We start from the raw sequence: 27356 nt of genomic DNA on the forward strand, positions 1-27356 counted from the left end.
GCTCTGGCCAAAACCTCCAGTACTATGCTGAATAAGAGTGGTGAGAGTGGGCAGCCTTGTCTCGTTCCTGTTCTCAGAAGAATGGCTTTCAGCCTTTCCCCGTTGAGTATGATGTTGGCTGTGGGTTTGTCATAAATAGCCTTTATTATGTTGAGGTCATTTCCTTCTATATCCATTTTGTTGAGAGTTTTTATCATAAATGCATGTTGTATCTTGTCAAATGCCTTCTCTGCATCTATTGAGATGTCCATGTGGTTTTTATTCGTTGTTTTGTTGATGTGGTGTATCACGTTGATTGATTTGCCGTGGTTGAACCAGCCCTGCGTCCCTGGTATAAATTCCACTTGGTCATAGTGTATGATCTTTTTAATGTATTGCTGTATTCAGTTTGCCAATATTTTTTGAGGATTTTGCATCTATGTTCATCAATGATATTGGCCTGTTTTTTCCTTCTTTGTATTGTCTTTGTCTGGCTTTGGTATCAGGGTGACGTTGGCCTCGTACCATGAGTTAGGAAGTGTTCCATCTTCCTCTATTTTGGAGATAGTTTGAGAAGAATGGGTACTAAATCTTTGAATGTTTGGTAAAATTCACCAGAGAAGCCATCTGGTCCTGGACTTTTATTTTTTGGGAGGTTCTGGATTATTGTTTCAGTCTCTTTACTTGTGATTGGTCTATTCAGATTTTCCATTTCTTCTTGGTTCAGTTTTGGGAGGTTGTATGAGTCTAAGAATTTATCCATTTCCTCTAGATTGTCCAGTTTGTTGGCATATAATTTCTCATAGTATTCTCTTATAATCCTTTGTATTTCCGTGATATCCATTGTAATTTCTCCTCTTTCATTTCAAATTATACTTATCTGAGCCTTTTCTCTTTTTTTCTTAGTAAGTCTGGTTAAGGGTTTGTCAATTTTGTTTATCTACTCAAGGAACGAATTCTTTGTTTCATTAATCCTTTCTACTGTTTTTTTGGTCTCAATTTCATTTATTTCTGCTCTGATTTTCATTATTTCTCTCCTTCTGCTGACTTGGGGCTTTGTTTGTTCTTCTTTTTCTAGTTCTGTTAGGTGTAATTTAAGGTTGCTTATTTGGGTTTTTTCTTGTTTGTTAAGGTGGGCTTTTATCGCTATGAGTTTCCCTCTCAGGACAGCTTTTCTGCATTCCATATGATTTTGTATGGCATATTTTCATTTTCGTTTGTTTCCAGATATTCTTTGATCTCTCCTTTAATTTCATCAATGATCCATTGCATGTTCAGTAGCATGTTGTTTAATCTCCACATCTTTGTCACTTTCCCAGTTTTTTTCTTCTGGTTGATTTCCAGTTTCATAGCATTATGGTCTGAAAAGATGCTTGTTATGATTTCAATCTTCTTAAATTTGTTGAGGCTTGCTTTGTTTCCCAACATATGGTCTATCCTTGAGAAAGTTCCATGCGTGCTTGAGAAGAATGTACAGTCAGCTGTTTTGGGATGGAGTGCTTTATGTATGTCTACTAGGTCCATCTCATCCAGTTTTTCATTTAAGTCCACTATTTCTTTATTGACTTTTTGTCTGGATGATCTACTCATTGGTGTAAGTGGGGTGTTAAGATCCCCTACTATTATTGTGTTGTTGTTATTATCTCCTTTTAGGTTTGTTAATAGTTGCTTTATGTACTTTGGTGCTCCTATGTTGGGTGCATATATATTTATAACTGATATGTCTTCTTGGTGGAGTGTTCCTTTTCTCATTATACATTGCCCTTCTTCATCTCTCTTAACCTGTTTTATCTTGAAGTCTACTTTGTCTGATATGAGTATGGCAACACCTGCTTTCTTTTGTTTGCCGTTATCTTGAAGTATTGTCTTTCATCCTTTCACTCTGAGCCTGTGCTTCTCTTTAGAGCTGAGATGTGTTTCCTGAAGGCAGCATATTGTTGGGTCTTGCTTTTTAATCCATCCTGCCAGTCTGTATCTTCTTTTGATTGGAGAGTTCAATCCATTTACATTTAGGGTAATTATTGATATATGAGGGCTTAATGTTGCTGTTTTGTCACTTATTTTCAGGTTCTTTTGCATTTCCTTTGTTTCTTGTCCCATTTGTTTTGGACTGCCAATTCAGTTTGGTTGTTCTGTCTTGTGACTCTTCTATTTTTCTCTTTGTTTATCTTACGTGATTCTGTTTTGATTATTTGTTTAGTGGTTACCTTGAGGTTTATATAAAAAATCTTGTGTATGAGATAGTCCATTATCTGATGGCCTCTTATTTCCTTATTATTTCCTTATACTAAGTCAATTCAATCTCTTTCCTCTTCCCCTTCTAAGTCATTCTTGTTACAACTTATTCTATCTTGTGTTGTGAGTGTGTGTTTACAGTGATGTGGTTATATTTATTTTTGGTGATTTCCTTCCTTTGATCTTTGATTTTGGTACTTAAGTGGTTGTTAACCTATTCCAGTAAAGATCTACTATTATTCTGACTTTGTCTACCTATTTTTCTCCTTGCTTCAAGCTTTGTATTCCCTTTCTCTTCTTTTATTCAGGCCTGAGAGCCTTCTTGAGTATTTCTTGTTGTGGGAGTCTCGTGGCCATGAACTCCCTTAGCTTTTGTTTATCTGGGAAAGTTACTATTTCTCCATCATACTTGAAGGATATTTTTGCTGGATAGAGTATTCTTGGCTGAAAGTTTTTGTCTTTCAGTATTTTGAATATATCATTCCAGTCTCTCCTAGCCTGTAAAGTTTCTGTTGAGAAATCCACTGAGATCCTGATGGGAGTTCCTTTGTACGTTATTTTTTGTTTTTGTCTAGCTGCCCTTAATATTCTTTCTTTGTCATTGACTTTAGCCAGCCTGACCACTATATGCTGTGGAGTGGGCCTTTGCCCGTTGACATATTTAGGAGACCTATTGGCTTCACTTACTGGTATTTCCTGCTCCTTCCCCAGATTTGGGGAGTTCTCAGCTGTTATTTCTTTGAATAGGCTCTCTGTTCCTCTTTCCCTCTCTTCTCTCTCAGGAATAGCTATAATTCTTATGTTACATTTCCTAATAGAGTCAGATATTTCTTGGAGACTTTCTTCATTTCTTTTTAGTCTTAGTTCTCTTTCCCCCTCCATCTGGAGCATATCTGTATTCCTGTCCTCTATAATGCTAATTGTTTCCTCCATATTGTCAGCTCTGTTTTTTAAACATTCCAGATTCTCCTTTATCTCCTCCATTGTGTTGATCATCTCCATCAGCACTGATTGGTTTTTCTTTATGATTTCAATCTCTTCTGTGAAGAAACTCCTTATCTCATTGAATTGTTTGTCTGTGTTATCTTGTATTTCATTGAGTTTTTTTACGATAGCTAATTTGAAATCTCTGTCATTTAGGTGCTTTCAGCTTTGGTTTCTGGGTACTTGTCATTTTCCTTCTGGTCTGGTGATTTCCTGTGCCTCTGCATTTTGGTTCCTCTATTCGCTTTGTTTTTCCTCATCTTGGAAATATCTGGTTGCAGTTCCACCTGCCGCCACCGAGTTGGGGTTAAAGGCTGTGTAATCTGAGCCCCCTGCGCTCTGCCCTGGCTGCTCGCTGTGATTGGCTGTGATTGGCCGGCCACTCTGTCTGATCTGGTCAGCTGAGCTGCAGTGTCGGGCATGTGGAGATGGGGGGGCTCTCTCTTTTGCCCACTGAGTCCCTGGCTTGGGGGGCTTCTCACTCACCCTTTGTTTTTTGCTCTCCTGGGGTGCTCAGATGTTGATGGCACCCCTGCAGCAGTTTTGAGTCCTCTGTGTGGGAGTTTCCCACTGGCTGAGAGAGCCCAAAGAGATACGGTTTCCCGACAGGGGGCCGTCCCTCCCGTCTCTCTGGGAGCCGTGTGGACATGGCTCACTGATCTGATGGGGAGAAAGAGGATTTCTCCTTACCTCTCCCCACTTCCCCCGGGGGCCCCAGCATGTCCACTCTCAGAGGTGCAGCAGTGTGGATCTTTCCTATCTTCCTTTTTGCTGTCTAGGAGTCCATTGTTGGTCTGTGAATGTCCCTTTTGTTGTGTCTTATCAGGGGAAGAGTTTACGGAAAAGCTCACTCTGCCATGATGCTGACATCACTAGCTTGTACAAGTCTTTTTGTGGACATATGTTTTCATTTCTCTTGGGTGCATTTTCTCCCAGGAGTGCAATTGCTGTGGATGGCCACAATGTTTGGAAGCTGTAGTAGATTTCAGAGCAGATAAAGAAGATATATATACCTCATCTTTATCCATTCATCCATTGACGGATTCTTAGGTTGTTTCCATATCTTGGCTCATACACTCAATAACAATAAGCAAACAATCTGATTAAAAAATGGACAGAGGAACTGAATAGACATTTCTCCAAAGAAGACATACAAATGGCCAACAGGGACATGAAAAGGTACTCAATATCTTTAATCATCAGGGAAATGCAAATCAAAACCACAAAGAAATATCACTTCATGCCTGTTAGAATTGATATCACCAAGAAGACAAGAGATAACAAATGTTGGCAAGGATATGGAGAAAAGGGAGCCCTTCTGCACTGTTGGTGGGAATATAAATTGATACAGCCACTACAGAAAACACAATAGAGATTTCTCAAAAAATTCAAAATAGAACTACCATATAATCCAGCAATTCCACTTCTGGGTATATAACCAAAGGAAGTGAAAACAGAATATCTAAAGATACCTGCACTCCATGTTTATTGCAGCATTATTCACAATAATTCACTTCTTTTATTGGCAGCTAGTATAGTGGCTGTCTTAATATCAAAGTAGATTTCAGACCAGAGAATTTTACCAGAGATAAGTAGGATCTTTTCATAATGATAAAAGGACCAATTCATCAAAATGACATAACAATCCTAAACATTTATATATCTAATAATGAGCTTCAAAACAAAGGCAGCAAAAACTGATAGAACTGCAAGGAGAAATAGAGACATTCAAAACTATGCTTGCAGTTTTTAACACTACTGTATGAATAATTGGTAGAATCAGGAGACAGAAAATCAGTAAGGATATAGAACACTTAAATAGCATTATCAACCAAATTCACATAATTGACATTCATAGAACACTCCACAAAATTGCAGTAGCAAACACATTCTTTTCAAGTAGAGATGGAATATTTTCCAAGATAGATGATATTCGGGGTCATAAAATAAGTCTTAATAAATTTAAAAGTATTCAAGTCCTACAAAGTGTGGTTTTTGAACATAATTTGTTTATTCAGTCACTCGTTGCTGTACACATGAAAATCACAAATATTTCTCAATTTATAAGATTTAGGATATTTTAAGATCTTGATAAATATAAAATGGCTAATTTGAAATCCCCAGGTAACATAGATTATTATAAATATGTGTATTTCAATCAGTGACCTATGAATAACTTCTTGTCAATGGGAGGGGGTAGAACAGAGATTGTAAAAAAAATGTAGCCAGTTCTCTCCTTTAAAAAATTACTGGGCCTGCCCAGTGGCATAGTGGTTCAGTTCACATGCTCCTCTTTGACAGCCCACAGTGTTCATGGGTTTGGATCCCAGGCATAGACCTACACACTGCTCATCAAGCCATGCTGTGGCAGCATCCCACATACAAAATAGAGGAAGATTAACACAGATGTTAGCTCAGGGACAATCTTCCTCAAGCAAAAAGAGGAGGATTGGCAACAGATGTTAGCTCAGGGCCAATCTTCCCCACACACACAAAAAAATTACTGATTTTCTATTTAAAAGAAATCAGTTTTTCATACATTCTTTGACTGAAAAATTAGACTTTGAAGGTTCCTTACTACTCTGGAGTGAAAACAAGGTAGGTGATTATCCAAATCAGTTTTGTTTGAGGTTGATAATTCTTTCTCAGATTCAAATAACAATACTTTAATATATGTTCTATAATGTTTTTCCTTATATTTTTTAGACTATACCTGTTTTATTTTACACTTAATATATAATAATCAAGTATATTTTCAAAATCATGTAGCTGATTCTAATGATACTGCTTTACTGCTATGTCTAAAGTATATATGGAGAATATAACTAAAGATTTTGAGTTATTAAACCAACTATATTCTGAGATTAAATACATTATTAATATATATTGTCTCTTGATATGTGACACTCAATGGAAAAACAATCTAAATAGGAGTTGATTGACCTGAATTTGAATCTTGTTTCTGCTACTTTCCAGATGTATAAACAAAGAAAAATCATTACATCTTTCTGCTTATCAGAATTTTTGTTATAAAAATTATGGGAGTTAAATGATGAGGTATCTATTACCTACATAAGCTCTGTTATTTATTTTATTCTATTTCATGATTTCCTAAGTATAGAACATCATTTATCTATTGCAATTTTAATATTTTGAGCCATTTCACTGCTTCATTTTGAGGATATGTTTTATTTGTTGCTGCTAGTAAATCATGCCTCTTGGGAAAGTCCTCTTTTACAATGACTAGATGGCCCCAAAGTTTGGAAGCAGCTGTCACATTAACAAGTTTGATGCAAGCAGAGGCTTGGGAAGTGATTGGACAGTGGAACTTGTGCTCCTGAGAACTCCATTTGAAAGCCATTCACCATACTCTAAAGATCTTTGTATTGGACTACAGAATGACTTGAGGCCATATGGAGAAAGACCTAGAAGATGAGAAGCCATCTTCCACATTCTAGTTTCTCCTGAGCTTCCCCATCCATACATCAGTGGGGCAAAAAAACATCAAATTGAGAAAAATCAACACACAAAATCATGATATACAGTCATGTGTCATGTAAGACATTTTAGTCAACAACAAACCACATGTATGATGGTGTTTCCATATATAGGGAACATATATATAGCCTAGGTGTGTAGTAGACTATACCATCTAGGTTTGTGTAAGTACTTTAGGGGAAAAAGAAATTTTCCTTTACCCTTCCAGTTTCTTCTGGCTGGTCTAAGAATTAAATTGACATGAGACAGATTAACAGGAGAAAAACAAACAGAAGTTTAATAACATGTATACATGGGAGAAATCCAGGAAAACTGAGAAACTCATCAAAATGGCTGAAGCCCTCACTTTAAATACCATCTTCAGCCAAAGACAAAAAAATATGTTGGGGGTGAGGAGAGTCAGGGACTTCAAAGGGAAGGAAGGCAATTCACAGGTAGGTGAAAAGGAGAAAATGTTTGGAAAACAAGTGTTTGGCCACATAGAAACAGAAGAACACAGAGGGCAGCCCAACAAACAGGCTTTTTAGGTTCTTCTCTGAATATCACCTAGTTCATGTTGTGCTAACATGATAGCTTGCTTCCTGAGACAGGTGTTTTTATCCGAATTCTTTCAGGCAGTTAAGGGGGAGGTAACAAGAAAAACTTTGAGTCTTTTTTTTCTTAAAAATAATCAGCCTAAAATAATCTTCATGTTAAAGAGACACATTTTGGGGTGGCAAATTTTGTTCCCCTTCAGTACATTCTATGATGTTTGCACAACAAGGAAATCCCATAATGATGCACTTCTCAGCACATATCCCCATTGCTAAGTGATGCATGACTGTAATAAAGTGTGGCATTATATTATTATATTTTGCAGAGATTTGTTACATAGACTGGTGTACAGTCTATGTACCTATTATTATGGCCCCCAAATGATGTCCAGATCCTAATTCCTAAAACTTGCATAAATATTGCCTTACATGGAAAAAAATTAAGACTGCAGATTGGATTAAGTTAAGAACCATTAGAAGAGGAGATCACATTGAACTATCCAGGTGGAACCAGTGTGATCACAAGCCTCTTAAAGGGAAATAGGGAGGCAGATGGTGTGAATCAAAGAAGGAAGTTTGTTGATAGAAGCAAAGGTTCCAGTGATGCAACTGTTGGCTTTGCAGATGGAAGAGGACCATGAGTCAACAAAAGTGAGGAGCTTTTATGCAGTGAACTGAATGTATCCCCTGTGAATTTGTATATTGAAACTCTAATCCACAACATGATGATATTTGGAGGTGGGGCCTTTGGGAGGTAATTAGATTTAGATTAGGTCGTGATAGTGGGGCCCTCTTGAAAGAATTAGTGCCCTCATAAAAAGAGGTTGAGAAATGAGCTTCAATCTCTCTCTTTCTCTCTCTGTCTTTCCAAGCATGCACCAAGGAAAGTCTATATGAGGACATAGCCAGGAAGAGGCCCCTCACCAAGAACCCAACCATGCTACCACCTGATCTCAGACTTTCAGCCTCTGGAACTGTGAGGCATAAATGTTTGTTGTTTAAGTCACCCATCTATAGTAATTTGTTATAGCAGCCTGAACTGACTAAGACATTCTAAAAGCCTCCAAACTAACACAATCTCACTGATATCTTGATTTCAGCCCAATGAAGTCAAAGTCAAATTATGGCTTCTAGAACTGTAAAATAATAAACTTGTGTTTTTTATGTCACCAACTTCATTGTACTTTCTTATAACATCAATAGGAAAGTAATACAATGACACTGATAAGACAAATAGAAACTGATAACTGCAAGTGGGCTACTGTTGTAACAAAAATCTAAAACTTCTGTCATTGGCTTTGTTACTAGGTAGGAGACGGAGGCTTGAATGTAGGTGAGGAGACTGTTGATGAAGTTCACTAGAACTGTGAAGAAATTACTGTTACAGACTGGGGACAAAGAAAACCATGTTTTGTACTGGTAGAACAATTAGGGAAATTATTGCCTCTAATAATTGAAAAACTTAAAATATAACAAATGAGTTTGTGAATTTGACTAAGGAGATTTCCAGGCAGCATAATGAAAGTGGTAATTGCCTTTATTTCTTCTGAGGTGTGATAAGGTGCTACGAGAGAGATGCACTAACAAGATGCATGCTCAATTTTGAAGCAGAATTTAGAGAAATTATTTATTTATTTATTTATTTATTTATTTATTTTATTTATTTATTTATTTATGAGGAAGATCAGCCCTGAGCTAACATCCATGCTAATCCTCCTCTTTTTGCTGAGGAAGACCAGCTCTGAGCTAACATCTATTGCCAATCCTCCTCCTTTTTTTTTTTTCCCCAAAGCCCAGTAGATAGTTGTATGTCATAGTTGCACATCCTTCCAGTTGCTGTATGTGGGATGCAGCCTCAGCATGGCCAGAGAAGCGGTGTGTCGGTACGCACCTGGGATCCGAACCTGGGCCGCCAGTAACGGAGCACATGCACTTAACTGCTAAGCCACGGGGCTGGCCCTAGAGGAATTATTTTTTACCCAAAAATTGTTCCCCCCTTCCCACACTTTGCAGTTGTCAAAAGTTTCTCAAAGATGTAAATGGTATAAGGATAAATATCAAAGTAGGATATTGCTTGTAAAACATAGTCTTAAGATTAAAAATAAAACTGTGTGTGTCCTTTGTTTAGATAACATAGAAACTTAAGGAAGTGCCTTGTAGACTTTCCCAGTTGGACAAATGGGCTTCTAAGGACCATAAGGGTATTATTCAATAGAACCTCATTTTGCAGCACAATATAGAGAGGGAACTATCTTGAAGAGTTCTGAGAGTGTGGATTTTGTCTAATGTAGTGATTCTAATTTGATACATAAGAAACTCACACTGTTTTTAAAAGAGTTGTATCAGCTTGAACTTAATAGGACTTAGACAGTTTAAATGAAAATAGAATTCTAGGTACTAATTATATCTGGCCAAGAACAGGATAAGAAATTTACACAGCTACAATCACATACCGTTTCCTGCAGAAAAATAAGAATATCTCAAAGAGTCACCCCAACTGAGGGTGCTCCGCTGAGAGCAATGGATTTGATAACCACTGCCAGGGAGTAGAATGAGATCCTAATCAAGAAAAATCCTCTATGTTGGAGGCAAACGGGACTAGTAACTTTTGATTGTCTGAATTTCAAAATTTCTACAGAGAAGTAACTGTCGCATGCCTCCGTTTTCTCTCTTCTTGTTTTTTGAATGACAATAACTGTAGTTGTTGTACTGCTCCTGTCTCACAGTTGTCTGTAGGGTTTTCTGGGGGCAGTTAAATTGAAATTTTTAGTGCTCAAGCATCTGTACTGAAGAACTACACCCAAGGTATAATACCTGAGGACACATTGATTTAGTTGAATAAATTATGAAATTTAAGCTTGGTTCTGATAACATAATGAGCTAAGACTTTAGAAGTCTTGGGAAGGGGGTGAGTGAATTTTGCATGTGGAAAGCATGCGAAACAGTAGTAGACAGGAGGAGGATGGTGCTATACTATAAAATTGGTGGTACTCAGCAAATCATGCTCTTGTTCCTATCCCCTCTGCACACACATTGACTATGTGTTTATTTATTTATTTACATTTATTTATTTTTTTGTGAGGAAGATGAGCCCTGAGCTAACATCTGATGCCAATCCTCCTCTTTTTTCTGAGGAAGAAGACTGTCCCTGAGCTAACATCCATGCCCATCTTCCTCTACTTTATATGGGACGCTGCTACAGCATGGCTCGACAAGCAGTGCGTCGGTGCGTGCCCGGGATCCAAACCAGCGATCCCCGGGCCGCCGCAGCAGAGCATGCACACTTAACTGCTTGCACCACTGGGCCAACCCCTGACTATGTGTTTATTTATACGACTTTATTTAAGTAGTTGGACATTGCAGGTGTGATGCAGACAGAATCTTGGTAAGCATGTGCACATTAGGGATTCCATTTGTAAAGTTTCCTCTTAGAAGCCAGCAGCCACAAAAGTGAGCTCAGTTAGACCATATGGAGTAAAATAACTGCCAAGCTGAGTCAAGTTAGCACACGTAGTCATGAAAAATAAATAATATAGTGTTGATGTTTTAAGCCACTAAATTTTGGTTTGATTTGTCATTCAGCAATAGATAACTGAAACAGAAGTAGAGGAAATAATGAAATGGAAAGCCATTCTTTAAAATTTTTCAAGGACTTCTTTTTATCCTATTAACAAATAATTTAATTAATTATGAAACCATCGACATTATTTATGGTTTGCCTCTAGAGAACATGAAGTAGCTGTCTAACATAACTCTTCAGAATCCGTGTTGAAATATGGTGGATGTAGGGATAATCATGGCTACTATTTATTGGTATTTCCTGTGTGGTAAACACTACATAAAGAATTTCATAAACATTATCTCAATGAGTCCTTACATCAATTCTTGGAGATGAATGTTATTCACTTTATAACCACTGTTTTACAGAAGAGGAAACCAAGGTTTAAATTTTATATAAATTGCTCAATTTCAGAGCTAGTAATAGGTGGTAAATTGGGATGTGAACCCAGGTCTATTCTAATTCCAATATCTGGGTTCTTATCTATTTCTTAATATTCTGTCAGTCATCCCAGTTCTATCCTCACTGCAATTTTGTGGGAAATTCTTCTCTCATCTTTTTTTTCTAGTGAATAAAGATGTAGATTTCTTGGTTTCTGAGTTAGTAAAAATTTCATTTATACTTTTAAGAGAGTGTTTCCATTAGAATTGGTAGGGGAGCTTCATACAGTCAAAGTTGGTGATGAAGCTTCCCAACCCGCATTGAGTGATCTTAAGTATATATTCCATCCCCTTTTACAAGATTTCGGTCCTTGCTTACAAAAAGATGCCTATTTCCTTCTCCAGCCCATGCTTCCAAACACAAAGTTGCAACTTCCTTCTAAAACTCTCCTTTTATACAAGTCTTCCAAGAGAATTTCCAATTGCTTTATATCCAGATGTGATAGTATACAAATGTTTTGGACTGATTTTGGTAATCATTCTTTCGTCTATATATCTCAATTTTCCCAGGTCAGTTCCAGAGAGCGATTATGCTTGTTACAGGTGATAGGAAAATAAGGTGATCCTACGAGGAAAGTGGAAATTGGAGGTGGAAGAGGAGACATTGATATAAACTGAATCATCAAGTTAATCTTTTTTCACAAATACTAAGACATTCTAATACCAGAAACATCTGTCTTTTCAGCCTGCTGGATTAAAAGAAAGTCAGAGTAAATTAAATATTGATTGAATTTTATATTATTCTAGTACAGTAGTACAGTTGCCTCCCCCATGTCTCCCCAAAGAAAAATCTGTCTATGGAAATAAGTTATCAAGAAAAATTAAAATACCCAAATGTATACATTTTGTTTTGGAGAGCAAAGTTATGTGAAGGATAAGTGTATATATAAGACACTTCACATAAAATAGAAAGTGTTATTTAAGCGTTGAGAACATTCTAACTTGTGTATTGAAAATTCATTCAAAATATTAAATTTAAAAAGAAATTTAAAGTGCTGACTCCATATATAACATGAATCTTAGGGGACATACATTCATTACCTATTTACAAGTAAAGAGAATTTATTGTAGACAATGGCTTGGGTTAGAAAGAAATGGAAGAAATTCTCTAAAATATTAACAGGGTTATGTAGCTCATTTCCATCAATATCAGAGACTTGGTTTTAGCCTCTTTCTTCTAGTATATTTTGTATTTCATTATAACTGATCTTTTAATTAACTAGAGGATATTGAGAGAAAAAACAATGTATAAATGCCTTTTCTTTCCCCCTTCAAAGCCTATTTAAGGTTGTTCTTATTCTATATGTGTATGTACTTTGTAGAATTTGTAAGGCTTATATTGAAAATTGCGCCCTTGTGAAAATTTGGCATTTACTATTACTTTTTTTTTCATTTTAAGAACGAGTTAAAGTTTACACTGGTTTAAAAAAAAAGAAAACGTCTTATAAAAGCGTGTGAGGAATGATTAGCTTCTTTTTTTTTATAACTCACCACATCTTACAAGAAGGGAATCTATATAATAATGAGAAATAAAATTCCAACATGAACTAGAAGTTAATACTAGCATGTCGCTCAAAATGTGTCTCCAGCCCAGTAGAGCTTAAATTTCTGTATGCATCAGAATTAATAGAAAGGCTTGTTAAAACACTGATTCCTGGGCCCTTCTCCCAGATTCTTCTGATTTGGTAGGTCTGTGGTGGGGTCCAGAAATTTACATTTCTAACAAGTTCCCAGGTGGTGCTGATGCTGCCACATTTTGAGAACCATTGTTCTTACCAACTGTTTATTAATTAAACTCTAATGTAAATGTAAACTGTAAATTCATTAAATTTATTGGGCACAGTGTAGAAGCCAAAAGATTGTGACTCAGCATGAGGCAAGATGGCAGACAGCATTCTCTTCCTTTAAATATATAGAGATATGTTTGGAAAATTTTAAACACTGAAAATATTTGTCAAGTCATAAGCTTACTCATTGCAGAGATATTATTCAAAATAAACATAAAATGCAACACTTTATTAAAGTAAAAGTATCTTTACTATTAATATACAAATGGTGAAGAGTGACAATTTTGATATACTGTAAGCCATACTTTCAATGTCTCTCATAAATACAAAACTTCAACATTTGCAGTATAATTTTTACAGTTTAGACATATATATACAGCATTTCCTAGGGACATACTATATTGAAACAATAAGAAAACTTTGTGGTAGCTAACTTAAGAATATAGAAATTGTATGGAATATACAAGTTGAAGAAAATAAAAGATAGTATGTTTTAATGCATACTGAACACAGCATAGAATTCACATACCAAAAAAAGGTTTTTTTAAACTTTATTTCTAAGTTTACATATTTCTAACAGAGTTTAGAGGCAAATGCTAAACCATGAACATTCCTTTAAGACTTGGGACAAATATGTTTGCTCTTAACAGTACCTTTTCTTTTATATAATGCATGTTGTTCTCTAAAAATATCCTATTTGCAAAATTGAATCATAGGTTCTATTTGTTAACTTTCTTCTCTGGATTTTGCAAAGTTTTCTCCTTTGCATCAATATAATTGGCCTTACTTTTCAACTAAGGGATGTACCTAACCCCTGGTCAGCACGTCTCACACTAAGGTCCTTCTTACCTATTTGAAATGTAGTTCAGATTGCCTTTCTGGATTCTTCCAGTTCCTTGCTCCTCTATTCTCCTATGTCTGGTTGTGATTTGAAATACGCTCCAATCGTCATTGTTTTGCTTACTCTTTTCTAAGGAAGGCTAAAACTAGATGCTAAAGGATATGTGTTTTTATTTTAGGAAAAAGCAATAAAAAGAAATGGCAATAATAAATTTATATGGACAATTTTTATATTAATAATTATACATCATGTGGCCAAAATCCTCAAAATTGTAAAGAAGAATTAAAGAGGTGGAACCAACTAATGTATTTAAGTTATTGATAAAATCCTATAGTGAATACTGAACTATTTTCCTAAGAATATTAAATATGTTATTAAATAAATATTAAGCATTATATATAATTTGACATTTCTATGAGGGGAAATAATTAATCTATTAGCATTCTTGTATAACGTTGTTCAATAGCTGCATCTCTTTGGGTAAATGCAAATTTTAAGAAAGGAGAGGTGGGATCTGGAAGGAAATTTCCTTTGTTCAGCAAATACCACATCTAGGCCTTTGTATAACTGTGTCATTTACCCATATAATTGTTTTAGCTCAGAACATTATTAAGCCCATGAGTAGAATACTTTCTTGAAAGATTTTCATTTTAGGATTGAAGTACTTCATTTCTGTGACGTTCCACAGTCTAATTTTAGCATATGCTAATACTTCTATTTGCAATTGCAATTTGAGAGACAAGGTAATAATGGTTCAAAGGGTTAATAAGAAGATGCAAATCTTTTCTCTCGAAAGATCAATAATGCAAACAATCTTATTCAAAAAAATATCTTCACCTACTCATAAAGTTTGTTGAATGAGCACTCTGGATATGATTATGAAAAAGAACTACATAAGGGATTGAAATTGAGCATTTACATTATTCTCCATGAAAAACAACCTTGTAAATTTAATAAGTGATTGTAATATGCTATTCTGACATTTCTTAAATTAAGAAATGGAGATTATTTTTTCTGTCACTTTAGCTGTAGATATTTTCATCAGCGATTATCTTATCATCAACCATAAAAGATGATTTATGATCCCAAATCAAATATATAACAAGAATAATGTAGACTCAAGTGACACCATAATAATTTACCCTATCTTAAAAAGTCATCTGTTGTCTTTGTCTTACAACTGGTAAAACTCAATTTCAACAATATCTAGAATATATTTATTGTCTAGAACAACAATACAGAACAAATTAAGTATCTTTTATGTATGCATCAAAAGAATTGTTTTGTCATGAGTGGAAATAAGTTACATAGTATAATTTGTTATATTTAGATTTTGTATTCAAGGTAAAGTAGTTTGAATTGAGCTTATTCACTGAGTGTAAATAAGAGCATCATTCAAGTGTTACAGATATAAGCAAAATATATCAATAAAGATTGCAGTTGCATTTTTTTTCTTTTAATAAAGCAGAAAGTCATGCTAATCCAAAGGCACAAATACATCTTAATTATTTAAAATAAGAAGCATAAAATAAAGGTATGATTATAAAGTTATAATTAATTGTTGGCACTCAAATAAATAATTTGATTAATAAAATCCTTCTATTTATATAAAAGTTTAATTCAAAGACTAAGACTCACATAAACTTTGCTGGATCAAATAGTCTTTGAAAAATGCTTTTATAGATATTAATGTTAAAAATAAAGGAAAACTTGAGAAACATTACTTATGTTAGACATTAGTACCAATAGAATGGCAATAAATCAACTCGTAAAAATAAATAAATCTTTAGAAATCACAATTCTTAAATTCCTTTGCAGATCATTGTAAAATATGTTGACACATTAATTTGTGCCAATTAAAAAAAAAATGTGCTAACACGCTGATATTCCTATTCCCTCTTATATGTTGTTGGATATAGATTGTCATTGCCTAATTGCACATAACCTATCAAGAAATGCCAATATTTTCAGTGATATATTTGCTTCTTTGTTTAAAGTAGTATAGAGTTCTGATTATTTAACCCTACATATATTCAGTCAACTCTTCTGACTTTTTATACTAACATTTAAGAGTACTCTCAGACAGTAAAAATATGTATACAGTTATATGGATATGTTATAGTCTAGAATAAGAATAAAAAATAAGAAGCAGATTATTTCAGTTCTACTCATATTTTACAATTTACTACAAGCCATCTCTTATTTGGAAACTTTTACAAATAGAGTAATTTGGAGCATTCCATTGAAATGTTAAAAGAAAAAGTTTATCACAGTATCGCCTTGCTCCTGCATGGCATAGATTTTAAGGAGGAGAGATCAAGATCACTTGCACAATTGAAACAGTGCACTTGAAACAGTCTGTCTACAATTAGTTCCAGATTATCTGTTAACTTCAGATCATTGCTCCACATTAGTGGCAAGAAATTTAACAGCATACATATAAAAAAGAAATATTTAAGTAAATTGCTTTACATGGAAAATCCAAAAAACGAGAGAAACAGAACTTTCAAATTGAGAAAACACAAAAATGTTTGTTTTTTATTATGATTTCTCTACTCTTGAAGTATAGCACGAATATAATAGTAGTAAACATGCTGAATTGCCTTCTCAGTTTTCCTAATTCTTTTACCATCATTGGTTTAAAACCATGTAGCCCTGTCCAGGAAAAATTAACATTCATGAATATTGCTTCATGGACACTTCACTAAGCCCATTTACTTTGCAGAAACTAATTCAAGTATTTTAACTCGTTTTAGCACATTGGTACAAAAGAGAAAAAAACTAAAATAAAGCAACAGATGATCAGACAACCATAACCTAAATAGCAACAGTCAAAATCTGTCAAAAGACCAGTTGGATAAATCCTGCTCAAATTTCTAGGTAAGCACAGGAATTCTTCTTCTTCAGAATATGCCAGAAAGGATAACAAGGAGAGATTTCTGCATTATAATCCTGTAAATTAGTGCAATGACACTGTGGAGATTCAGTGCTTGAACATGTACATGGGCACACTCTGTGCTGCTAACAACCAAAATTTTGTCAAATAGTTCTCTCTCCTTGGCTGATGCTTTCAAGCACTTTGTAAATAAAAGTGTTCATGAATGGCATTAATATTATATTTAATATTCATCATATTATCTCTATAGAGAGACACCCTAAGGCAGGTCGCTCTGCACTGTTAACTTTCCTCCAATGTTCTATTGGCACACGTTCCCCAACCAATCAATGTTCGAGCTGTTATACCACCTGAAACACTAAAGGTTATGAACATGTCGAGGCCTAAAGAAACCTTTGGCTCGCTAGGGTAAGAAATAATCTAAAACCTGCTCCCAACTGGTATGTATATTTATAATCATAAATACATTTTTTTTACCTTACATATAAGTGAAAATCATGTTTCAGTCTTTTACCTCTGGGAGATTGCATAGCTTGGAAGTTAATAAGGATTTTATTCTGGTATAGGCCCTAACACCTAGTAATATTAGCAAGTTTGTGTTGAACAGTTAAGGAATTTCTTCAACCAAAATTGTTTATCAAAATCTTAAAATGACTTCTAGCTACAACATCCAGAACAAAAACAGATAGTGGCAATTCAATTGTTTATCACTGACAGTTTTATGGCATGTTTAAATGTTAATTTTTCCTTAATTTAACCACTAAGGATTTCAATTTCCATTAGCCAATTACATTTAATGATTGATCTATGACACTGGAAAAATAAATTTTTAAGCAAAGATTATCTAAAACAATGGGCAGAAAATGCGTCTGACGATATGGTTTGAAGTATTTGAACACCAAAGATTTGCTTTTTGATAAAATTATTTAAAAAGTAAAAGATAATCACATATTTATAAATATATCAAGACAACATTGATATTGTTCCCATTTCAATTTACTTTATTTGAAGCTGAGGGCAAAAATCAATATTATTTTCACTTGCAATACAGTTTGTGTAATTCATTGTGAATGAATATGACGTATTTAAGAGAGATTTACGGAGTCTTTCTAATCTAATTTTACACACAACTGATACTCGTTCAAATGGGTAACAATTTTGATGTGGCACTTCAATCTATCAAAAGTCAACGTTGAAATAGCATTGTAATTATAACTTAAAAAGAGTTTTCCAAAGTTTCTCTCAATTTTTAATATCTGCTAAAGATAACTGGTTCCTTTAAGCCCAGGTTCCCTGAAATTCTCCTGCTAAAAAGTGTCACCTTTATTAAGTGTTTTCATCTTAAACTGAAATCCACTTTAATAATCTATTTGCCCAAGATAGGACTAAAAAACATGCAGGGCTTTCCTATACATTTAGCTCACAAAGCTTTTGTTTTGTCTTTTTTTAAACCCCTATTTGTTGGAGAGGTTGTAGTATGAAATATAGTTCTTAAGAAACAGAGCACTTAGCCATAGAATAAATTGCAGTATTTTAGTCATAGAGTCAAATCGATACCCAAGAGTTGGTGCCAGTCAGGTCTCTATATTGAAATTCATAACAAAATAAACAACAACAATAACAACAACAACAACAAAAGGAGATGGACCATGGGCAGGAGTATTTGATCATATGTATATGTGTACAAGCTATTCCAAGCTAGAAGTTTCCCAAGAAATTAAGGTCAATGGAATAGTTTTGGTCATAGGGTCACTGCAATCCAAATGCTCTCTGTAGTGTTGTTCAAGCCTCTGTCATCTTGGTGTTATGCTTTGCTGTCATCTTCTTTTGATTGGATGATGTCATTAGAAACTTTAATTTCTATAGTTTCCGGATTTAGGACTTCTTTCCCATTTTCTTCTTTTAAAGGCAATTTTCTGGAAGGAAATACAAAAATAATAATCTTCATTTGCTAAGGCACATTAAGTGATATTCCTTAATACTTAAGATAACTGTTGTGTAGAAGGAAATATGCTACAATTATTAGAATAAAAAAATCAGATTTGTTAAAGTAATATTAAATTGACAGAAAAATATCCTGAAAGAGAATAAAATAATTAATATTGTGTGTTGTCAAAATGATGTAATGCAGAATCATGAACGAAAAAATATATTCGTAGGGGCCAGCCCAGTGGCGTAGCAGTTAAATTCTCGAGCTCCGCTTCAGTGGCCTGGGGGTTCACAGGTTCTGATCTTGGGCGTGGACCTACACACTGCTTGTCAAGCCATATTCTGGTGGCATCCCATATAAAGTAGAGGAAGATGGGCACAGATGTTAGCTCAGGGCTAATCTTCCTCACACATGCACACAAAATATATTTGAAGATTTAGATGCACTAGATCATTCACTATAGGGTGGCTTAGGTTTGATAATCAGTTGTTGATATTAAAAATATAATTGTTTTGGAATGTAAAAAAGCCAAAACATTTTTATCTGTCAACTAGATAATTTACTAGTACTCAAGTTTTTCAAGTAAAACACAATCAATATTTGCTGGCACATTCTGTTACAAAAACTTCAGAAGCTGGGTGAATTAGCAATATTCTTTGGAATTTAAAGCAAATAAATATATTTCAGGACTTTCTCACTTTTTATATTCACTGTCTATGTTTTCTTTCATTGGTCTCTTTTCACAATTTTTTTTTCTTGTTACTTTTTATCATCTATGAGTACTTTTTTTGACAGTTGTTTCCAATTGTAACCTACGAAGCAACAGCAACCTTTCTTTCTTTCTTTTTTTTTGTGAGGAAGACCGGTCCTGACCTAACATCCAATGCCAATCTTCTTCTTTTTGCTGAGGAAGACTGGCCCTGGGCTAACATATGTGGCCATCTTCCTCTACTTTATATGGGACGCCACCACAGCACGGCTATAACAAGCAGTGCTTATGTGCACGCCCAGGATCCGAACCTGCGAACCCTAGGGCCGGGGCAGTGGAGCGTGCACCCAGCCGCTTGCGCCACCAGGCTGCTTGTGCCACTGGGCCACCCCAACCTTTATTTCTTAACATTAAGACAGCTTCACAAATCGTACTACTATGGACAGATTTTTGGGACCCCTCTTCCTGGTCTAAGAGGAGAATCCAGCCAGCACACTGCATGGGCTTTAAGTCAGTACAATAAAATCCATGCTGTCCTGTGAAGCAGCCGTGCGGGCCATCTTCAGCCTGTGTCAAATGACCTTGCACCCCCACACCTCATGACTGAAGACGCCAGCTGGACAGACCCACAACAGGAAAAGATAAAGAGCAGCTCGCTCTCACTTTTCCCAGCTTCATTTCCTAGAGATTGAGGGAATAATTAACGACGCTGGTCCTTGCCTCCCTCCACACACAGATAACCTCAGCATCTCTGAACTCATTTGATGAATAACCAAGAAATTCTTGTTTATGTCACCTTCAATGTAGAATCTAGAGAAAAGCCCAGATATACTCTCTTTTTTTTTTTGATATATCTAAAATCTAGTGATGAGTTTTTTTCTTTCCCTCTTCCTTGGACGTGCCCTGTTTGTGAAAGAGAGATAAGCTGCACTTAACCTCACACACCTGGGAGCAGTCCCATCAGAGCATCTGCTGAACTGTTTCCCGGGGTTCGAATGCCTCACACTGATTATTGAATAAACTCCTTCACTAATATCACCCAGACTATTTCTCGACACTACGATGACAATGAATCAAGATTTCTAGTTTTTCTCACCAGTCTTAAATTCAGTGGTTTGCTACTACATCTTGTGTACTTGGTTTGGAGGGTAATATTTCCTCCCTTGACAAAATAAATTTTCCACATCAAAAGAATTAAGTTATAAATAAAATTCCATTCACCTCTGTGACTTTAACCTCACCATTGTATGGGGCAGTGAATGCTACTATACTAGTTCCTCTGAGATTTATTTATAATCTATTTTATATTTTTGAATGAGAAGAATAAAGTAAGGCATTGTATGCTGAAGATCAAAGCTATTATGTGAAAACTAACCAATCAAAACTAAGTCATAGGCAAAAACTACTAAGATCCATTTCTGGAAATGAAGTACCATCTCATTTGTACCTACTAGGTCAGGCTCTCTTATGCATGTTATAAATAGTGCATTCACAGTTCTTTCTTTCTCTCATTCCAGAGTACTGAAAACACTGACAATTTAGAAATTGATAAATAATAATGTATACCCCAAATTACACAACGTTATAAACCATTATGATCTCAATAAAATAATTGGAAAAAAAGCTGATTCAGAATAAAAGAGATTATAAAAACAATGGTTCACTTCTAGCATCAAAATGTAGAGAAATTTAGAGCTTGGATGGGAAGTTAGCATAATGCTTAATATATCTCTTATTCAAAGAACTATGTATTGAGTTTGTAATTAACCGGTGTCAACTATTTTGTGGATGGTGTACTTTTGCATATATAATTTTTCACTACTTATGTTTGTTGTTTTTTAAAAGATTATTATTAATTGTATTATTTGTATGTTGAATATTTCTTTTCTATAATTGAGACCCAGAGTAGTTATTTTGTTTGGTTCTGTTTTGTTTTGTTTTGTTCAAAATATAGCCCTGTCATATTTGTATTTTCTTAACTAGTTTTCATACACACCAATGTATCATTATAACCGTTAGTTAATAGACAGGAATTTGTTTTGTTGTGTAACATTTTGGTTCAATAAAAAGACTTCTGATTTCTGAGGGGGAGACATGGAACCTACCTTGTAAAAGCTGCCTCTACAAAAGTTAACTTCAATTTAGAGTGTAATAATCTCTAAATGCAGTTACTAAAAACAGCCTTAGGATTTATACTGAAATTTTAGCTACAGAGTAGTACTTTGTATTTGTCTAAATATTAATCATTTCAGCCCCTTGAGAGCAGATAGAGTATGTGTGAGACAGATTACTGTCTTCACGTGTGACAACGCTCAGCCTTTGGTTTAGAATGAGAAGCCAAAATCGAATTTACCTGCAAGGGAATGCTAGCTGGTAAAGAAAAAAGGGATATTTATTTTGAAAAACAATAAAATTTACAAGTCATTTTGGTGAGCAGTATATAAAGAATAATGTGATAGCCATGGTTTTGTTAGTATCAAATACATTCAATACAATACTGCTCTTTCTACTTCTTAATAATGCCTTTGGCTTTAATCATTTTAACTTTCATGTGCATGAACATCATCTTTGGATATGTTCATCATCTTTGCAGGTTTAGTTGAAATAACTACTACATTTTTAATGGAGCACTGATGGATGCAGAAAGTAATAACATAATCTTGAATGAATGGAGACCAAGCACCATTTACTACATAGACATTAAAATGGTAGTTTAACAGTATTTCTTCCTCTTCCTAACAAATATTATTTCTTTTTTAAATAGACTTGTGTATATTTCACCTTATTTATTTCTATTTTAGACTGTCATATTCATACGCAAAGTGATGACTAATTTCCTGACATCTCTTTATTTCAGTGAAAATCAGTAACATTTTGAAAGTATCACTTTCTTAAGGAGTAAGATTAGTGTAGGAAAATCCAACTCTGTAACATGCTTCTGTCTTTTTTATATTTTTGCATAAAATTATAAATATATGTTTGAACAATAGATTACCTCTGACATTGATACAAAATTTTCATGTGAAATATCTTAATAGAAAATAGATTTTACATTTCACATGCACTTTCATTGAAGAAGAAACAACATTTTTCTATAAATGATGTTATTTGTAACATATGCTACAAATAATGCTAATGTGTTATCACTGTAGAAATACGTATCTAGAAATAATTAAGAATTTCAAGCTACATACTCAGGTTCTGTTAGTGGTGTGGTTTCATTTGGCTCATTTACGGGGCTCCCATCTTCATGGTTAGTAATTCTTTCATCTTCTGTCCTCATCTCCACTATTGGTTCTTTTGATCCATCTTTCCTAGAAAAGTAAAGAAAAAAAACTTACCTATGTAATGTAAAAATGGGTGAATTATGGAACATAGTTTAAAATCTCCACCTAACCCCATCTCCCTCCAAATAAATCCAACATGGTCATATTAAGAATACCATTAAGAATTTTTTTTTCCATTTAAATTCATCTAACCATATATTTTTCACTCAGAAAAAACAGAAATATATTCCATTTTGTCTAGAATGATTTTTCTCATTAAAATTGTATTAATTATTTTGCAAAAGTAGTTCAAATTTTAAATTCTATTGTGCCATTTCTTTTGAGAAATAAATGAAAACTATTTTTATTGAATGAAACTTATGGCATGAAATGGCTTTCTTTCCCCTGAACTAGCCATATCCTTTTAAAAACATTTTTTTAAAAATTTGAAAAACAGCATCAGAAATATTGCTTCTATTTCAAAATTTGGAAGATAAAATTTATATACATTTCATTGTTTTAAATGTCTCTATGAATTTTTATGAATGATGTTAACTATAGTGCGATCATTGACTTTTAACATATTCATGTTTTCAAGGAAATTTAAATAAAAACAATAATGTAACATGTATGCATGATATTTTTGTTTATAGTTTCATATCCATGTAATCTTTATCAGATTTCTAAAAATATGAGAGTAAGTGTAATTTATCACAATTATGAAAAGTAGAAAGTTTACTTCAAAGTTTCATACCTCAAAAAATGAATGAAAATAAGAAAAATAAGGAAGCCACTTGGTGAGGATAAAGAGTGAAGTGAGGTATAAGGGTTGAGAATGATGCACTTATAATACAGATTAAAACTTTGTGTGTTTTTGGCACACAAAAAAAATAAGTGGGAGTCTTCACCTCCCTAGGAACATAGTCTTACCACACAATCTCTCAATTGTGCTTTTATGTATTTGTACAAATGAGTTGAAGACTTGTGTCCACCTGAAAATATGTACATGAATGTTTATAGAAGCTCTCCTCTAATTGCCAAATTGGAACCAATCAAGATGTCTCTCAACAGGTGAATGGATAAACAAACTGTGGTACATCCACACAATTGTATATTACTCAGCGATAAAGAGAAATGAGCTTTCAAGCCACAAAAAGATACAGAAGAACTTTGAATGCATATTGCTAAGGAAAATAAGGCAGTCTGAAAAGGCTACATACTGTGTAAACCCAAGTATATGACATTGTGGAAATGGCAAAACTATAGAGATAGTAAAAAGATCATTGGTTACCAGGGGTTCAGGGTGAGGGAGTGAAGAGATTAATGGGGGAGGGCTGGGCATAAAGAAAAGATAGTGAATTTGATTTTAATTGTATCTTCCTTATTGAAAATAAACATGTAAGCAAACAACTTTAAACTAGAAAGGATAAAATAAACTTTACTGAAAGGAAATGAAAGCATAACAAGAGAAAATAGTAAGTTGCTCTAAAATCCTTAGTTTGTTCTTAATGATCTTTTTAATTTTTAACTGGCTAGCACATTTATATAGTAAAAACACTACAAAGGGTAGAGAGGGAAAGGTAAATCTCCCTACAATTCCTGTTTCTACGATATTTAATTATTTATTAGAGAGACAATCCATTATGTTTTTAAATTTTGTTTTCCAGAGATATTTCATGCATGTACCAGCATATATGTGTGAAAATGCATATAGCTATTTTTACACAAATGGTAACATACTAACTGTGTGTAATTTTGCCTTTTCAATGAGCATTTCGTATGAGCTGGAGCCCATACAAGGACATTTAGAGCTCCCTCTCTCTTTTTCACGGTACATACTATCCCTTTGTATGTATGTACAACCATACGTTTGCCCAGGCTCCAATTAACAGACATTTAGGTTGTTTCCAATCTTTTCTATTACAATAAATACTCTAAAGAATGTCAAGAGAATATTTTACTTACCCTTAGGTAAATATATTTGAAGCACACATAAAATTTACATGAGTCTAATTCCTATCATGTATAAATTATACATATATATACATAAATTATACTTGAAGTGACATCAGAATCATTACCAATATTTTCTGTAGAATTATAGAGTGACAGGGTAATATATTGTTGAAATTGGCATAAAAATGTATGCCACAATTTATAGGCAATTTCACAATTATATAGACTGGTGAACCTTATATAAATTCTGGCCAGATTTCCAGAACTGATTATTAAGCAGAAAATGATGGCAAGTGTAGCAGAGCACTTTAGAGGACGTGCCCTGGAACCAAACTAGCTGGCTCTCCCACCAACTCACTGCATAAGCATTTCTGTCCTCTGTTGCTTGATTAGGAAAACAGAGATGATAATGAGACCACGCTAATTTCTGCAGAGTGCTTAGAACGGTGTCTGACATATATACAGCGCTCAATCTGTTCTGTCACCAGTATCCTAGGATGGCAAGGAGGATTTATGTTAGGAAAATATGTTACTAAAACTTGCAACTTCAACAAATTATAAAAAAAGATTCCGAAAATATCTTGATGCACACTGAGAAAAAATATTTTAAAAAATCAATCAATTCTTGAATAAAAATGTAAAGATTCATATAATTAATGGCATCATAAACAAAAATCTCAACTTTGGGATAGACCGGGAAAAATATTTGCAACAGATACAACATCAAGTGATTAAGGGCTGCATTACATAATCAACAAGTAAGAGAAAAGTTAAATAACTCTATGAAAATGTGTGATGAATATGAACAGAAAATTCCAAGAAAAAATAAAGTGATCAAAACAAAATTGTAAAACAAATAAGTTAAGATTCAACCCAGATCAGAAAAGTGCAAATTTTAAACGATATTTTTCACATATTATATTGGCAAAAATTAAAAATAAATTGATAATATTCAGTGTTTGAGAAGCTATAGAGAAATATAGATTCTCTGATTTTATTGGGAGTGAGAATTGGTACAGACTTTTGTGAGCAATTTTCCAGTATTCTTTGGTTTTCACTCCCATTCCACATCTAGGAGGTTAGTGTACATTTACAAAAGGATTGATGGAAAAAGGAAGTTCAAAACAGCATATTATACTTGAATATTATAAAAATATTGAAATGTTCATTTAAATTGTGACAATAGAGAAGGGGATAAATACATTATGGCATCTAATACTGTAGAATACTACTTATTTATTAAAAAAATGAGTCAGAAATTTATGTCCTGAAATGGAACATTATTGAAGTTGCATTGCTATGTGAGAAAAAATTGTAATAATAGATATACAGATCAGTGTCTGTGTGTGTGTGTGTGTGTGTAAACTCATATATAATTCTTACCTTTGCTTCTCTTTTCTCTCTTTCTTCTTCTGGTATTCCTACTACACATATGTTTCGCCTGCTGGAGTTGTCCCACAGTTTTTAGATATTCTGGGGCTCTTTTTCAACCTTTTTTTGTGTTTGCTTTTAAGTTTTGGAATTTTTTGTTAAGATCTCCTCAAGCTCAGAGATTCTTTGCTCAGCTGTGTCCAGTCTACTAATAAACTCACCACGGGTATCCTTCATTTCTGTTACGGTGTTTTTGATCTCGAGCATTTCTTTTTGGATTCTTTCTTAGAGCTTCTGTCTCTGCTTACATTGCTCATCTCTTCTTGCGTGTCTGTTTTATCCATTAGAGTTCTTACCACATTAATCGTATATTTTTTAAAATTCTTAGTCTAATAATTCCAACATCCCTGGTTTATCTGAATCTGGTTCTGATGCTTGCTCTGCCTCCCCAAACTGATTTTTGTCTTTAGTATGCCTTGTAATTTTTTCCTGATAGTGGGACACGATGTACTGTTTAAAAGGAACTGCCAAATGTAGGCCTTCAGTAATGTGGTGGTAAGGTGTAGTGTGGAGGGGAGGAGATGCATTCTTTTTATTTATTTATTTATTTTTTATTTTTTCCCCCAAAGCCCCAGTAGATAGTTGTATGTCATAGTCACACATCCTTCTAGTTGCTGTATGTGGGACGCGGCCTCAGCAGGGCCAGAGAAACAGTGCGTGGGTGCTCACGGGGGATCCGAACCCGGGCCGCCAGTAGCGGAGCGCGAACACTTAAGCGCTAAGCCATGGGGCCGGCCCAGGAGATGCATTCTATAGTCCTATTATTGGGTCTCAGTCTTTTAGAAAGTCTGTGCCCCCGAACTGTTGTGAACTTCACAACTGCTTCTTAGTTTTGTTTTTTCACCCCTTAAATGGGACAGGATGACAAGAGTGAACTGGAGTTGAATATTTCCCTTCATCTATGTGGAAATCTAGAGGAGGTTAGAGTTGGGTAGTTCTCTTTCTCCACATCGAAAAGCCATTTACACACACACACACACACACACACACACACACACACTTTAGCTAGTTACTTGTTCTCATTCCTTTATATTTTAGTTCTTTTACAACTTGCCAAGATAAGTCTGAAGAGTCTAATTCTTTCTTTTTTTACATAGCATTTATAACAGAAATTATTTATTTATTTACCCATTTGATTGGTTTTTTTTTGGTGAGGAAGATTGTCCCTAACCTAACAGAGCTAACATCTGTGCCAATCTTCCTCTATGTTGTATGTGGGATGCCGCCACAGCATGGCTTGATGAGCAGTGTGTAGGTCCACATCCAGGATCTGAACCTGTGGGCCCCAGGCCACTGAAGCTGGTGCGCATGA

General features: G+C 34.6%; 1 protein-coding gene across 1 annotated transcript in view; it reads right to left on the reverse strand.

The window, feature by feature from the left end:
* Positions 1-17743: 17743 nt before the first annotated feature.
* The window catches only part of NCAM2 (neural cell adhesion molecule 2), a 488709-nt gene continuing 479096 nt past the window's right edge, over positions 17744-27356 (reverse strand). Inside the window, exons 17-18 of the mRNA XM_087418188.1 lie at positions 22586-22705; positions 17744-18668 (exon numbers count right to left, since the gene is read on the reverse strand). Coding sequence (XP_087274314.1) covers positions 18557-18668; positions 22586-22705 — 232 coding nt within the window. The 3' untranslated portion in view covers positions 17744-18556. The remainder of the gene's footprint in view (positions 18669-22585; positions 22706-27356) is intronic.

This window comes from Ceratotherium simum, chromosome 27, assembly GCF_057802395.1.
Source record: "Ceratotherium simum simum isolate JZ-2026a chromosome 27, ASM5780239v1, whole genome shotgun sequence".
Lineage (NCBI taxonomy): Eukaryota > Metazoa > Chordata > Mammalia > Perissodactyla > Rhinocerotidae > Ceratotherium > Ceratotherium simum.